General features: G+C 40.7%; 1 protein-coding gene across 1 annotated transcript in view; it reads right to left on the bottom strand.

Annotated features, from left to right (window-relative positions):
* The window catches only part of ITGA2 (integrin subunit alpha 2), a 110,819-nt gene continuing 93,373 nt past the window's right edge, over window positions 1-17,446 (bottom strand). Inside the window, exons 24-30 of the mRNA XM_080803706.1 lie at window positions 15,043-15,145; window positions 12,821-12,931; window positions 11,234-11,338; window positions 8,951-9,064; window positions 5,829-5,918; window positions 3,189-3,305; window positions 1-2,660 (exon numbers count right to left, since the gene is read on the bottom strand). Of these exons, the coding sequence (XP_080659832.1) occupies window positions 2,580-2,660; window positions 3,189-3,305; window positions 5,829-5,918; window positions 8,951-9,064; window positions 11,234-11,338; window positions 12,821-12,931; window positions 15,043-15,145 (721 nt within the window). The 3' untranslated portion in view covers window positions 1-2,579. The remainder of the gene's footprint in view (window positions 2,661-3,188; window positions 3,306-5,828; window positions 5,919-8,950; window positions 9,065-11,233; window positions 11,339-12,820; window positions 12,932-15,042; window positions 15,146-17,446) is intronic.

Below are 17,446 nucleotides of genomic sequence, written 5' to 3' on the forward strand. Positions count from 1 at the left end.
GGATAAATACTCGCCTTTGCTTAAAAGTGCTTGAGAAATACTCAGTAGAGCCACCACCTCAAATTTTGATCTGATAACAGAAATTGTGTATTTAGGCCACTTGCTCTTAGTGTAGTGGGGTTCTCAGTGGGGGTGATTCTGCTTCCTAGAAGGTGTGATACAATGTCTGGAGGTATTTTTTGATTGTCACAACACCTGGTGGATGCCAGGGTTGCTGAAGGTCCTGCAACACCCAGGACCGTCCCCTGCAAGAATGAATTACCCAGCCCCTCTCATCAGTAGCACCCAGGCTGAGAAACCTTGCCCTAAGGTAATAAATGGTACAGAGACAAGTGGCTAAGTTTTTAGTTTGGAGTAACCCAGCTACTTCATGGAGACAATGCTGACAAGGTAGATTACCTAAGCCATGGCTTGGCCAAAGCTCTCAAACTCGCCATGGATATGTGACCTCAGTTTAGTGCTTCTGGGAGAAAAGTGGGGCAGAGTAAAATGAAAGGAATGACCTGCTAGAAGTCTTTGGGTAGCACCCTGAAGAACTAGCGTGTATGTGCACAGTAGTTACATGGCTTATTAAATACTCTATCAAGTTAGTGATGTTTTTCCTCTGCTCTTTTAAAGAAGTTTTGGACTCCAAGTCCACATGGCTGTTAATGAGAACTGGGCCCTAGCACATCTGGAGAATACCATGTTTTTGCTATAAACCCCTGACATTTTGTGGCTAATTTTGCCCCCTAGTTTTGCTTTGTCAAATACAAAAATAAATCACTGAACATAAATCACTGAAGACAGCTTTAGGTAGCTCACCGGAGTTGGGCCAGGAGGGTGGTCGGGACCGGGTGCACTGAGGCGTATACCTGTTTTCAAAGTCTGGTTTTTGGAGGATTGTAATTACAAGAAATTGAGGTCATAGACTTTGAAAGCTAAAAGCATTGCTGCTGAATTACAACCCGGGCTTCCCATTTTCTAATGAGGACACTGCAGTGTAAAGAGGCAGAGTGACTTGTCTAAAGCTTTAGGTTTTTATGTCATTTTCTGTCTCTCTGCCTTTCTCCAAGTCCCTCCTGGAGAATGTGTGGGCTCAGAAATGGAAAAGGAAGTGCAAAAGGAGAAATGGGTGGTGTATCCCCAAGACAGTTTATTTACATCAGTGACTGGGATGCTTGTTAAAAAACAGAGTAGTGGCATTCATCCTTGTCGAACCAAATAAATGTCTCAGGAGTTGGGACCTAATAAGCTAGCGAGGGAGCAAACTTGCCCAGGTGGCAGTCATTCTTCTGGAAGTTTAAGTCCTCTAGCAACACACAAACACAGAGGATGCACCTGCTAATTTGGTGGTTTCCAATATCTCCTTGTAGTTTCTTGCAAATTCTTGAGTTTTTTTTTTTTAACTACCTTCTTTACACTGCTTGAAATTCCAACAATTAGAAATTCACTCTGGCTTATTTTTCTTACCTGTTTACCAATAAGTGAAAATAGCTTACTGGAGTTAAGGGGATTATTCATGCAAGTATGTGAGATGAGTTTTCTTCCTCATACCTGGTGCAGAGCAGCTGCCCCCAATGAATGGGATATCTGGTCAAGGGCCAAGGGAAGGTGGTTAGCTCCGGATTACTGGAGAGGAAGGCATGCCTCGAGGGACTTCTGGAAGATGGGGACACCCGGAGTGGGAAAAGTGGTTTAGTATGGAAGGTGGAAGGATGCCAAAGGCAAAGAAATTACTCCTCTTCCAAAAATTCAAACTAGGTCCCTTCCAGCCAGTCAAGTTAGCCAGCCGGGCATCCTGAAGGAGAAAGAAAACTTCCTACTTCCTGTAGCATAGGCTGGGCCTCTAGCAGATAGGATTATACCGTAAATGTTGTGATATTACAGATTTTAGACACAGTTTTATGCTTTGGCCTCTATACTACTACTACCCTTCTCCACACTTAAATGGAAGTTTTTTCTCCAGAAAGCATACTCTCGGCTCCTACCCGGTATCCAAGCATGTTTTGGTAAGTACGTCCTAGCAAACAAGGGACTGAGAAGGCAGCTTCAGGCCAATAGCAAATTTTACCCTACTTTCTTAAGAAAATTATCACTTAAAATACCCTCTGTGGCAGCTTTGGATGAGCAGCATGAGTTGAAAACCTGTGTTGTTTTTCCCCCATCGACATCAGTATCCAATCTAATTCTGTATCTGTGCCAACCAAGTCCTTCCACTTTGGTCATTACTGTTTAGAAACCATTTTTAATGGTTGGGGTACCCCCCCCCACCAAATCAGAGAAAGGTTATATTTTTCTTTAAGTCTTCTCATGATGGTAAGCATTTCATTTTTCCGACACAACACATGTTATAATGTAAACTCTGGACCAGCCAGTGGAAAGATCACTTTTTCCCCATATAAAATAAGTCTTACCTTTATACTCCTAGCCACCCCCCCCCATTTCTTCTTTCCAAACTGACCTGCAGTTTTCGTAAAATATCAGGCTAGTTTACCTATTACACATAAAACACTGGGATTTAAAAAAAGAATCCATTCATGCAAATTGCAAACCCAGAGTGCGACACTGTCCATAGACTGCGGGGTCCGGGGGGGAGCTCAGCTGTTGAGTTCTGTGGTCTCGTCAATCTCATCTGCATTTTTGGACATTTTTTCGTATTTTCTTTTGAAGAAACCAAGCTGTAAGATGATTATATAAAAATTTTACCACCTATGGGCTATTTTGTTTTGACATCTCCCCCTCCCCCGGTTGGCTGCCCATTGGAGCACGTCTGGGAATCTCTGGGCTCTGGAGAGAACTTTTCAGTGAGGAAATCATACCCAGGGAGTTGGACTGAATTCTGAATTGCATAAAGTTAAAATTTTCCAGGGTCTACTTATTTGCAGCTGAACAAAACATTCAGGCATCAGGACGTAAGGCAGGCTTAAAAAAAAAAAAAGTACATATATATGTGTATATACATATATATGTGTGTGTGTGTTATACACACACACACACATACGTATATACATGGACCAAGACCGGAGATATAAAATCCTTACTGATTGTTTTCAAGGACAGAAGGGAGAATTTGCAAATAAATTTGCATTTTCTTTTCTCTTATGATGGAGGAGTACTATATAAAACTTAAGGCTACCGTTTGATAAGGAAATTCAAGACCGATGTCTTTAGGAGCCCAATGTTTTTAAATATGAAAATTTTCTTACCTTCCATAAGACTGCAACCAGAGCTAATAGCAAAAGGATTCCAGCAATTACACTCCCTACTATAACTCCAGTTGGAACTTCAGCTTTCTCATGGGGTTTCATTATCATGATGGGAATCTGCAAATGTATATATGCAATAGTTAAGTAATTGTAGCACCCAGAAAAAGTGAGATGGTCTAGTCAATTTCTCTAATTCTATAAATGGTGGTCCAGAAAGGTGACATGAGTCACGCATGATCTCACTCTTCAGCTAAACGTGCAGTATAATTTCTAGAGAAAATGCTTCTTCACAGTACAGGCAACAAATACAAATTTTCTAGTTTCCTCTCTTTTTAATTGTGTCTGTATTTAGTGGATATGTCACCTCTGACAACCTCAGATGCTTTATTTATGAAATAGGAACTTCGGTTTCTGGCATAGTCTCATCGTCAAGTGACAGCATTTGGAGTGCAGTCTTGGAGAGAGGAGTTGAAGACCAAACAAATTAACAACCCCAGATCCCTTGTGACTAAGCAACAGCAGCTTTGTACTAGAATCCTAAGTATTCCTTTCACTTAACTCACGTTATTTGATATGGATTGTTAAAAAGTGGAAGTAATAGCTCAGGCTGACCTTTTTCGGTGATAAACTGTCCTTGAGGCTACTTGTGATTCTTCATGTCTGCTTTCTGGGAATCTTTGTGACTTTGTAATAGAATGGTTGCCCTAAGAGTTCTAATGGTAAAACTGTATCATCCATATCTCTCTCTCTCTCTCTCTCTCTCACACACACACACATATATATAAAAAATATATTTTATGTATTTTTTTTAATTGCAGAAAGAATCACTGCCATTTCCTCCACAATGTGTATTAAGAATATTGAGTTGTATTTTGGGGAAAACAAGTTGACAAAACCCAATTTATTGATTGATTTAACACTCCATTACAGTGGCAGATGTGCTGCTTCTTGTCACAGAATTTATGAGTTGGCTGAACTTTGTCTTGCCTTTTGGTAATTATTTTTCTTTTCATTTATATTTTCAAGAGCTAAAATAAGGTTTTACAATTTAGGAATAAAGTAAGTGAATTTGTACTTTACTGCTTAATGGCAGTCATACCTTTACTGTCCATTCCAGAATTTCCCAGGGTGGGGTCCATGGATTCAAAGGGATCCACAAGTATAAAAATTTTTGTTTCAGATTTTTAAATGGACTGGGACTCAAATAAATTTAAGAATCACTCATCCATCTATAGGGATATGCCAGTTTATTATCTGGATTCCAAGTATTAAAAAAAAAATTACCCAGATTATTTGGATTCAAAATATATTTTCATAGACAGGTGATAGTTGGCCTTTGGTATTTATCAGTATTGATAAGAGAAAACCAAGAAAAATATCCAAAGCGTTCACTTTGTTAGATAAATTAACTGAAAATTGAAATTAATAGTATTTTCTAAAAAAAATAAAGACCTCAGCAGATGTTCAGAGAGTCTGAACACTACATTTTTCTAAAATGAACTTTTAAAATATCTATAGTACTGCTAAGTTCATAGTACTTTGAATTTGAAGTCCACATTTCCTTTGGCTCCATTTCTAATTTTTCCATGCCCTAGCCTCTGAAGAGAGGGTGCGGCCCTTTCCTGAGGGTGGTATGCCGGGAGCTGAACAGGATCCTTTCTTGGAATCCTTTCCCCTGGGACCGGGGTGGGGTGGGACACCAGTGCTGAGAGTCCTACTCTCAAGGATTGAGAGAGGTCCAGAGTTCAGAGGCCATTGGCTTTTTAATGGCTGCAACAGTGGACTGAGGCCAGCTACCAGGCTGGTCTTGGGGCAGATTCTTAAACTGGGGCTTCCAACTGTTAACAAAAGCATTGGGAGGAAAATGCTCAGGGCTCTGCCAGCAGATTAGCTGAGCTTGGAAATCCCACTATATCTAAATATGGCCTATTCCAACCAGAGTTTCAGTGCAAAGGAAAGTTGCCCTGTGCCAGCCCTTGTAACAGTGAGCCTTTGTTTTCTCTGAAAGTACATTTCTTTGCAAGACTTTCTTTCTTTTTCTTTTTTTAATCAAGGGGAACATTTATAGTTTTCTAGACTATAAGAACTAATGAATGGATACTTCACACAGTGCCAGTATCTAGCTATAGGGAATACTAAAAAAAAAAAAAAAAAAAATCCCCAAACCCTCTAATAAATGCCTTATTTATTACGCATACTTAAGCACTTCTACTTAAACAATAAAATGTATGATTCAAATAAGCATGACTTGAATGTCATGGCCTAAGATGTAGACTGTGCCATGAGAGTAAGAAGAGAGAGGAAGAACTGGCAGGCTCGTTGAAGCCTGGATTAGGGAGCCACAAACAGTAGGAACCCCCTTTGTTGTGCCTTGCAGTGGACTGTCCCTTCTGATCCAGCTTCCCTGGGGCGGGGCAGTGGGGACGGGAGGGGGAGTGTGGAGGGCAAATACATCACTGAACTTTTTTGAGTAGCAAACAACTTTGCCATCTAAGCCTAATGTAATAAACCTCAGGTTTTTAGAGTTTCACTAAGAAACTCACACAGATGCATAGGTGAGAAGAACCACTACTCTTAAAGTTTCCAGAAATAAATGCCTGTCAGAGACTAGTGCCTGCTGGGGTGACAGGAGGTGCTTACCGTGACTGTATTTTCTTCGATCACGTATATCTGAGGGTTATAGGTGTCGATTTCTGCAGATGCTGTCAGCTGTACGGTCTGGAAAGTTGACTGGAACATACGAATAGATTTTATCCTCACAGAAGTTAACACACGAAACTTTGGCATATTCATTATTTATTTCCCTTTGGAAAATGACAAGAGCAAATGGCACCTATGAAGAAGCCTCAAGAATCTTTGTGTTCCTAAATCGGTGATATATGTGGGAAGCAGCTGGGGAACTGAAAACATGTGGATCCTTGGGCCATTAATAGCAGATTAAACCAAATCTTGGGTGGGTGAAGTTAAGGCATCAGCAGATAAAAAATCACTCTCCAGGTGATTCTAACTTGAAAATGGCTGAAAAACAGGATTTAGAAATGAAGTTTAATTGGAAAAGATCATGGTTCAGATTTTTAAAAACTTTGTGAAGTTTGCATTATGAGGGAAAATTGCAAGCTTGAGGTCTTATATATTTACCTGAATAAGTCAAATAATGGAAACTTAGATTAAAAACAGTAAAAGTACACTTAAACTTGACCATGCATGTTAGCCATGCATGACACCCTGCACCTTTTGTCAAGGTACATAATGAGTAATAATTTCAGGTTTCCTAATCTAAGTGTTTCCATAAAATACTGGATTTGGGGCCAGCATATAGGAAGGTCACATTTCATGCTGTTACTGGTAACCATGTAATATGAAATAGCTTTACATGTATTCCTGGATCTAGTTACAGAAAAGGGATTTTTCAGTGGATACATTATTGATGTATATTTTGTTTTTTCTGTAATGCAAATGTTGGGACTGATGTTTACTTTGAAATAGCATACAATGGCCAGGTTTGAGAACTGCCTTCCTATGCTCTGGCTACTAGGATTCAGTTTTTCTGGTTACTAAGGCACATGTTTCAACATACTTCATGAGGTAATCTGCTAAATTATATCTGGGAGGCAGAAAGAGAATGCATATCCAAAAAGTGAGCAATTTATTTCCTTTCCCCCTGCTCAGTGTGAGAAGTTTTAATTTTCTCAAGATGGAAGATTGCATCAGAAGTTAAGCCTGAACCCTTGTGTCTTAAGCACATATTGTTGGGGAAACATTCACAGTATTGATAATGGTTTCCTTTAAAAAGAAAAGTAGCAGTTAAGTGATGCTGGTGTCACGGTCCCAGTAGACTAAAAAGAATTTCTGCACAACACGGATCTATCTGCCCTCCCAAGCCTGCCCCTTTGCACAGCTGTGCACACGGTATCCTGCAGGTGAACAGTGGTAGTGACACCACGCGGACCTGGGAGAGTGGAGTAACACACCTGCTCGCACTCTCGAGGCTTTGCCTTACAAACGGCGGCCAACCATGCCGTTTATGTGGAGGCCTGAGCAATCACTTTATGACAAAATTATGGAAATGTTCACTTGCAGTGTGTCAGGAAACGGGTGAAAGGCACAATGTTCATGGACTCTAATACAGGAAATGAGACTTGTATTTCAGACTGGATCTCCTGGGTGGCCTAAGAACATCCATTTGACTGTTGAAATAGTTGAAAACAAGGTGGGAATAAACATTTGACCTTTCTTGGAGGAGGAAGATGTGTGGGACTCAATAGACATGGACTCTCATGGGAGTTTTTCAGCTCATCCATAACCACTGAAAAAGCATAAATACACTTCTTCAGAAATCTGCTCCTAGAAATGAAACTTTTGCTCCTGACAACTTTTGGGAAGGTACTTTTAAAAGTCAGTTAAAATAGTGTAGTTTTAAACTCAAGAAAACCCAAATGCTTTTTACAGAGCCAGCATGATTGCATTTTGATTTGCAACAGTCAGTTTTCCTTCCCAACTGGCAGAGGTTGCTAGGAAAACATTTGTTCCTCAAATCCAAGGAGACAAGAACCAATTGGTGAAGTCTGGCACCAAACTACATCAGCTGGGACAGTGGTATAACTCGCTGCATGCTTCCCATCTAACGGGATTTAGAGGGGTCCGAAAGGCTTGCAAGCAAGTATACCCAACAACAAAATAAAAGCAAGCAAGAGGAAAACCCAGTTCCTCTCTGCTACACTCCCCCACTTCTCTGTTCCTCTTCCTGCCTTTCACTGTTCCTCTCTCTATTAGGTCTTTATCCAAGAATATTGCTCATATTTTGGTTCCAGGGACAAGTTCAGAGGGAACTTAGTTCTCTAATCCTAAAATTCCATAGCAGGGAGAATGGGGTTGTTGGAGAGCTCATGAAATGGTTAGAAAATAGGGACCAGAGTATGGTTAGTAAACATTGAAGATTCATTATTTTAAAAAATCCACAAGAACTAAGAGGACCCCTGGAGTTTTCAGACTTTTTTTTTTTTTTTCCTGCCTCGATCAGAGCCAGTGTTGAGAAAATGAATAGCTAGCTACTTACGCAGTCAGCTTTAGGGAGCCCTGTCTATCCTATTTTTCATGCCAGACTGAGATTCTGGCTACTAAAATCTCAGCTAAAAGCAGATATGACTCCCGCAGAGTCACACCTGCCAAATGGAAAAAACACTGACATTGTTTTGACACTTTCTTCAAACTTTTCATGAGATGGGAATGACTTAAAAAAAGATGTATGTACACTGGACCTTCACCAGAGAAAGGGTAAAACAGGAGAGCAGAGAGTCCCCATGGCAAGATTCATCTACGTGGTGGGCTGGTACCAGTCAGCCGCAAGCTCAAGGAAGGAGACAGACAGGAGTACTTTGATTTGCGCATGTTAGAAGTGACTAGGAAGGCAGAAATGTCAAGGGCACGAGGACGAAGACAAACGAGGTGGCCCATTGTGCCCCAGGACAGCACAGGGGATCCTGATGACATCTCAGACATTCTGATGTAGTAGGGTGGCATGGAGTCTATGAAGCTGATGCTTTACAAGCCACCCCAGGTGATGCCGAGGCACAACGAGGTTGGGCAAGCTTTGGAAAGGGAGCAGAAGCCTATTGCCTTCCAGAGTAAAATTGCTCTGAGTCATCTGGGCATTGCTGATACCAGCCAGAATACTGCTTTTGTCAAAGGGTATGAACTTACTGAGAATGAAACTTTATGCATCCTTGCTATTGATAAGCCCAACAAATAAAGCTTATACTTACTGCTGCAAAAGTCCCGTTCCAAATTCTGGTCGATACATTAAGGAAGTACTCTCCTTTGACCTGAAGGTCTTTCAGCCAGCAGGTAACATTACTGCATGAAGCCGCTCTGCAGTTCTTTCAGGGTGGAGTCAATGGTGAAAGGAAAGAGTTAGTACGGGCTTGACAAAGTAAATGCTAAAATTTTACAGAGGTAGATAAAACCCAGTGCTGAGAAGGATCTAGGAAAACAGACGGTCTCCCGAACCTTCTAACCCTTCTTCAGGAAGTTGTGACCCTAGGCTCCAAAGGTAAAAAGGGCACACTCTTTGGCCCAGCCATTTTCCGTCTGTATGGATGTTGATCAGAAATGTGTGGAGGAGCGCCCGGGTGGCTCAGTGGGTTAAGCCTCTGCCTTCAGCTCAGGTCGTGATCTCAGGGTCCTCGAATCGAGCCTCGCATCGGGCTCTCTGCTTGGCAGGGAGCCTGCTTCCTCCTCTCTCTCTCTCTCTCTCTCTCTCTCTCTCTGCCTGCCTCTCTGCCTACTTGGGATCTCTGTCAAATGAATAAATAAATAAAATCTTAAAAAAAAAAAAAAGAAATGTGTGGAGAAGAGTACGTCAAGCCTACTTGTTGCATTGCTATTTCTGAGAGTAAAAGCACCCCACCCCCCCATGAAATAATTTGTGTTTATCCGTAAGGTACTAGTTAGGTAAATTACTGAATATACATGCACAAAATGCAGTGCAATTTAGTCATTAAACATAATTGATAGAGATGTATTCCTTAGATGAAAAAAGAAGTTGACAGTAAAGAATTATGGTTGCCAAGGGTTAGGGAGGAGGGAAGGATGAACAGATGAAGTGCAGAGTTGTTTTAAGGCAGTGAAACGATTCTCTATTATACTCTAATTGTGGATACATGTTATACACCTGTGAAAACCCATAGAACATCTGACCTCCAAGAGTGAATGCTATTGTAAACTATGGGCTTGGGGTGATGATGATGCATCAGTGCAGATTCATCAGCTATACCACTCTGATGTGGGAGGGGATTTTGAGAGTGGGGGAGGCTATCCACATGGCAGGGCAAAAGGTAGTTGGGAAATTTCTGTCCCTTCCACTCAGTTTTGCTGTGAACCTAAGACTGCTCTAAAAAATTAAGTCTATTAAAAAAAAAGGTAGCAGGGTTCATTTATGTAACAGGATAGGTTTATCTAGATATGGGTTAATACTTAGAAGTATAGAGATGGATGTTCATTGAATACTGAGTGGTCGGCGATTAGATTTCTTAGAGGACTTTAGTTTCTTTGTTGTTTTGTGTTTTGTGTTGTTCACAGCAGCTGCCATCTTTACAAAATCAAAACATTTTCATAAAAGTAAGGAAAATGCTCAGAAGTATATTTTGGCATACGCTGACACGAGTTTCTCCTGGGCATTTTTACATACTACTGTTTAGATTTAAGCCATATTTACACCGTAATTACACTATAAAAAAGAAACAATTTCATTCTATTTTCCCATACCCCTACCCGCCTCTGTCACAAAATAAAGCAATTTCAATAAGTGAAAACCAGAGTTTCAATGTCGTTCTTGGAGGAGAACTACAGTTTGCTTAAGGTTGCTGTTTGCTAAAGGTTTACTACTGGAGTTCTTTTTTTTTTTCTTTTTCCCAAATATTTATTTATTTATTTTTAAGATTTTATTTATTTATTTGACAGAGAGAAAGCTCACAAGTAGGCAGAGAGGCAGGCAGAGAGAGAGGAGGAAGCAGGCTCCCTGCTGAGCAGAGAGCCCAATGCGGGGCTCGATTGGAATTCTTAATACGTGCCAAGCACATACCAGATGCTAGACTAGCCTCTTTCTCAAGGAAAGGCACATCGCTCTGGAGCAGGAGATAGTAAAATATTGGAAAACTGAGAAGGATGGCCAGAGAGGCATTCTGGCGGCAAAATAACCCCAGTGATCGGGTGGAAGGGAGATGTAAGGAGCTTCACCCTCCAAGCACGTGCGCAGTTCCCTCACAGCCCCTCGAAATGCTTACGGAGTGCCTGCTCCCATAGTTTCACATGGAACTCTTGATCTCATGAAATCTGGCACTTGGATTTTATATTCCCGGCAAAAGGAATAATCCCAGTAATCTAGACTTGAGAGTGTATTTTCTAAATCTTGATTCATACAGACCGTCAAAGCCCAAACGAGAACATTCTGTAGCATGAAGTGATAGGAGAAAAGAAGTGCATTGATTTCCAGTTAAACAAACAGTGAGTCACCCAGAGAAACAGTCACCCCGTCAACCCGGCCTCACCAGCTCTTTTATGTTCCGGAAATTTTCATTCTTGAAAGACACGGAAGGAGATGTGAGTCCTATTTTCAGTGGATTTATTTCGGCATTACAACTGATGTCACCAGCCTACACGGAAGGACATCAAATCAGTATGAAGAACCAAAATCATTTCTGATGTTCCTTTTGACATGTTAGGAAGTCCTGTGGTCGCATGTTGGGGCGGGGGAGGGACTGTGGGCTTCTCTCTCATCACCAGCCCTGCCACACTTCCTGTAATCATTCACGGAAACCTGGAAGCATTCACATCCTCCTAGTGCGACTTGATGGGTGGCGCTGGTTCTTACACGATAGGTATGATATGTAATAAGACCACCTGCAATAATAGTAGGCAGACTGACTGAATCCAGGGCTCTCTGTGGACCATTTTAAGACTTTGATTTCCTGTCGTCACCCGTGCACACCACAGGAAGAACACTTCTGGAGAGCTAGCTCTGAGTCCCAGACTAGGCTGAGCCGATGGCAAGGGGTTTGGCTTCACAGTGCTTCTCAGCCTGGGCCGTGTGTGAGAACTACCTGGGAGTAGGGCCTTTTGAGGAATCTTTGATGCCAGAGCCTTAGCCCTGAAGATTCTGATTTAATTGACTGGGGGTGGACCTGAGGTTGGGCAGGAAACCCAGCCGATAAAAACAAGAAGCCAGAAACTGTGGAAAGAGCCTAGATGTCCATCAGCAGATGAATGGATAAAGAAGATGTGGTATATATACACAATGGAATACTATGCAGCCATCAAAAGACATGAAATCTTGCCATTTGCGACGACATGGATGGAACTAGAGGGTATCATGCTTAGCGAAATAAGTCAATCGGAGAAAGACAACTATCATATGATCTCTTTGATATGAGGAAGTGGAGATGCAAGGCGGAGGGGGGGGTTGGGGGGAGGTAGGAAAAGAAAAAATGAAAAGATGGGATTGGGAGGGAGACAAACCATAAAAGACTCAATCTCAAGAAACAGACTGAGGGTTGCTGGGGGGAGGGGGTACGGGAGAGGGTGGTGGGGAAATGGACATTGGGGAGGGTATGTGCTATGATGAGTGCTGTGAAATGTGTAAACCTGGCGATTCACAGACCTGTACCCCTGGGGATAAAAATACATTATATGTTTATTAAAATAAAAAAATTAAAAATAAATAAATAAATAAATACATACATACATACCAACAAAAAACCCCCAAGAAGCCAGGGTTGATCACCACCAGGTCAAAGTCCAGGCTGGCATCTTAAAGACCAGCTAGTCTCCCATGGTGGCAGGCCACCAACTTCTTATAGATAGGATGCTGACAATGTCAGATCTTCACCTGGCCAAAACCGAGCTTTGGGAATAATTTCTGCCATCTGTAACTGTTTCCTTATAACAATAACCTGCTTCTAATAAGAAACTGAGAAGATAAATTCCATGCAATTAACTTGCTAGTTAATTGGCACTCAGGATGCATGGAATTTATCTTCTCAGTTTTCCATCCAAATATCAGGCATGATCACCCTAACCTCAGGGTGTATTTCTGTATTGAAAATTCACACTTTTATAGGCAATTCCGTTGCCCTTACCTGATCTGTGTGCACCCCGGTCAGGTACATTAGCGGGTTCTGTCCTTTGGTGTCCTGAGGGATGTGGATGGTTACAGATGCCATGCTCACGGGAACACTCCCGGTCGTTACCTGCATAGAGCGAAGAAAGCATCTGGTTATTGCTACGTCACGCACATGCTACAGAGAAAACGATCAGTGACCTCTGTGTGGGCGGAGGGCAACTCTTAAGTGGTACCATTGAGTCCACTTGAAAGTAAACCTTGTTACTTCAGAGTCATGCTCGGGTGTCTGTGTCTCACCTCTTCGTGGAGAATCTCAGACTCTCTACTGTGAACTGCTAAGTAATTTGTGACTTCGGAGTTGGTTAAAAACATTCCCTGTCATGTTGGGCTCCCAGGGCTTAAGTCTCACTCTGGCCCTGATGAGCAGCGTGGATTGGGCGAGACACCTGACCTCTGTTTGCCTCAGTTTTCCTCGTTCATAAAATAAAAAGAATAAGCAATTTAATGGGTATGTGCAGATACAGGATTTGTTCTTATTGCTGGGAAGTCTGTTCTACTATGCCAGTTCTCATGTCTCATTTAACTGGTTGTTAAATATTTTTCAAGATTTTATTTATTTGTCAGAGACAGAGAGAGAGTGTGCTCATGAGCACAAGTGAGGAGTGACAGGCAGAGGGAGAAGCAGGCTTCCCCCTGGGCAGGGAGCCGGTGTGGAACTCAGTCCCAGGACGCTGGGATCATGACCTGAGCTGAAGGCAGATGCTTCACCTACTGAGCTACCCAAGTATCCCTATTAAACATTTTGTTTAAAAAAATTTTGATGTTATGTTAGCCACCACACAGTACATCATTATTTTTTGTTTGTTTTTAAAGATTTTTTTTATTTATTTGGAAGAGAGAGAATGAGAGAGACAACATGAGATGGGGGAGGGTCAGAGGGAGAAGCAGACTTCCTGCTGAGCAGGGAGCCCGACGTGGGACTCGATCCCAGGACCCCAGGATCATGACTGAGCCGAAGGCAGTTTCTTAACCAACTGAGCCACCCAGGCGCCCCATCATTAGTTTTTGTTGCAGTGTTCCATGATTTATTGTTTGCATATAACACTCAGTGCTCCAATACATGCTCTCCTTAAATAAACCCTATTAAACATTTTAAATAACAACCCTAGGGGGTACCTGGCTGGCTCAGGACAGCATGCAACTCTGGATCTTGGGGTTGTGCGGTTGAGTCCCACACTGGGTATAGAAATTACTCAAAAATAAAAATCTTAAAAAGAAAATAACCATAGGAATAATAATCCTACCAATCTTATAACTAACCTGGAAATTAAATGGGGTTAATATACATAACGTATTTGATACAAAGTGCTGATACTTATTACACCCTATGAATAATGTTACTTTATTGTTACTAATAATTGATTAAATATCTTGTTAAATAATTGCCAAATACTAGTCACATGTTATAAATCCCAGTATCTGGATCACAGATCAGGACTTTTAAAAGATTTCTTTTTTTTTTTAAATTACCAAATCACAGGGTTATAGCCATGTAACTGACTAGTAGGAAACATAAAACAATAAAATGGTATTGGATGGTAGTGGATGGATTTTTTTTACTTTTCAAATTTTCTATAATTTATTATAAAATAGCAATTTTCCACAAATTTCTCTTTCCATAATTGGTAACAACCTTTAGATTATAATGGCTTATAAATGCCAATGAAAATTGACTGAAGATATTTGTATGTAAAGGGTTAGCTTCTCAAGTAGAAGTGGTCTCCAAGGATAAACTGGCATTTTAATTATATTCCAGAGATGTTTGCCCACAGTAATACCATTATATTAATACTTAGTTGATTAATATTGAATATTTGCTTTCAAAATATATCTATTTTTTACCCAGAACACATAGCTATGCACAAAGCCCAGCTGTTTACTTATTCAGAGTCCTAGTTCTCAAAGTTCTCAAAGTACAGCAGTGGGATCAGCCGCAGCAGCAGCAACACCTCGGAACTTGTTAGAAATGCACATTTTTAGGCTCGCCATAGACCTACTGAATCAGAAACTTGGAGGACGGATCCTATGACATGTGTCTTAACTTTTCTCTGGGTGATTCTAACGCATGCTCAAGTTTGAGAACCACTGGTATGTTTCAACTTTTTACTTCTCGTCCCGGTCTCATTTCCCCCCCTTCCCTTCCTCCTGATTTAGTATTCTTATGACAAGCTTACCAACCTTAATGGAGAAGATGAATTTTGGACCAATATCTTCAAAGCTGTGCACGATAGAAGGAACATTCCCATCTGAGGAGACTTCATAAAAATTTATGTTGGTGGATCTGTTGAATAATGTTTGTAAAAGTCAAATATTTTAGTTTTGTTTTTGTTCTCGCAGCTTAATACCTCTTTTATTTAAATATCTTCTAGCTTATATTACAAGTAAAGGTTTATATTTAGGTAGAAAGACCTAATGAAAACAAATGCTACTTATAGGCTGAGGTTTCCAAGGCTAAAACAAATTCCTTTAAAAACCTATCCCTTCATGATCTCTCCATAAGATTCTTTGCGTTCTATGTTTACCAGTTGTACAGTTTCTAAAAGCCATACAAATGTATTACTTTAGAACTGCTAGAACTCAAGATCGCTATTGCACTGACTGGTGTGCTAATGCAGTGCACACTTAGTCCTGGTTTATTGGATGGACTGACAAAACCAGACGATTTTCCACTTGGGTGGCTGAAATGCAATGATAGGGTACTGGGTTTTAGCTCCTGCAGTATTTTGTACTGGATGCCTGTAAAATAGGGCGTACATTTGCCTTGTTATCCCTTCTCCCTATCCGCTTCTAGTTCCAAACCAACTCTAATGCTTTTGGTCTGAATTGAGGTTGGTCAGTCTGTTTCCACGACCAGTGTAGAGACCATGTTTATGAAGGCTGACCCAGAGGTTTTATCAGACTAAACTTAGAGGTATCAGATGACCTAATCTCTCTGCTTGGTGGTGGTGGTGCGGGGTGGGGGTGGGGGGTTGCCAAGTAAGGTTTGCAGGTGAAGTGGGGACCAGGTTAGAGGAACTCCCGTAGGACACTCAGACTGGAACATAACTGGATACGCTTCCCTTTCCTCCTCACTCATTTCTGGGTCTAAGGCTGGATTTCAACCAGGACAACTTCATTGGGAGTCCCAACTTCATTGGGACTGTGGGTGGGGGAGAGGGGAGAAGGTAGCAGGCATAGGAGTCTAAAAAGCAGTATTTCTTCCCCCTGGACAATGTATCATAATTCTAGGATGCTGACTATTTCCTTAAAAAAACTGAACTGGACATTTTCTGAGATACTTTTTGGGCTTCTTTATAGAACTCCTATCTTTTTTTAATGCTTAAAAAGAAAAAAAAAAAAGAACTTTTCCAAATTCTCAAAAGGAAAATATGCCCTAGGAGACTCAAATAGATGTAGCATTTGTCAAGGTTATGTAGATGAGAGGAAACAATGATCTGTCAGCCTTACATGGAAAATGGGAATACTGACTAGAATTTGAAACAGAAAGCCTGGCTGTATTTGCATAAATTATTCCCTTTACCTTCTAGAAGACCTTTGTGTAAGCCCCTAAGAAGAGTTAGTTTCTAAATTAGTATGTTCTGATTTTACATTTTAAAGTGATCTGACATTTTTTCCATTTGTTACTTAAGTTTTCCTTAAGTTACTTAAGTGTGGAGGATCAATTATTTATAAGCAGTTAGCTATGCTTGGGGGGCTCCTGCTTAGAAATAATTCTATCATGATTTCCACCCATAATGTTTGCATAATATAACTGCACATTTATCAAAGTGGTTGCTAAGGGATACATTCCATGACTGGAGAGGACTTTTTCAAAAAGTTTTCAAGAAAAATTATTTTTTATACTACTTGCGATGGTTAAAATAAATCTACAATATCTTATTAAATATCTTATTAGTTGTGAACTGGTTACATAAATTATGATCTAGTCAGGAATAGGATAAGTTAGTTCTGTATGTCCTTTTATAAAAGCTTCTCTAAGATTACATAAAAAGCAAGGTTGGAGAAGGATTTTACCATTCCATTCAGTTAAGAGTGTGTGTGTGTGTGTGTGTGCGCGTGTGCGTGCACGCGCATGCGCACGCATGCACACACTCACATGAGCGCGTAGTGTGTGTGTGTCACGTGTATATCTTGGTAGACAGACAAATCTCGCATCTGGAAGGTATTCTGAAAAATAGCTGAGTCATCTATGCAATGGCCAGAGAGGGTGGGAGAGATAACTTCACTTTTCATTTTTTTTTCTGTAGTGTTTAGAGTTTTGGTTTCTTTAAAAAAAAAAAAAAACATCAAGAGGAATTATCTGGGTGGTGAGATTAGGAGCCATTTTATTGTTTACACATCATAATTCTCCATATTAACTTTTTAAAAAACTTTTTGGTATATTTTAAAGAATATCCGAGGGCCTTAAAGTCCAGTTTACCATCACAAAAACTACAGAGCTAAGAGGTTACTGAAAGTGAAGTCCCCCTTCAATCTTATATTTATTTCATGTTAAACTATCTGGAAAAATTGGCTGAGGTGCGAGAGTAGAATCCTATTAAGGCTGTGTTAAGAAAAAGGATTTAGGGGGTGCATGAGTGGC

Source organism: Martes martes, assembly GCF_963455335.1.
Source record: "Martes martes genome assembly, chromosome: 5".
Classification (NCBI taxonomy): domain Eukaryota; kingdom Metazoa; phylum Chordata; class Mammalia; order Carnivora; family Mustelidae; genus Martes; species Martes martes.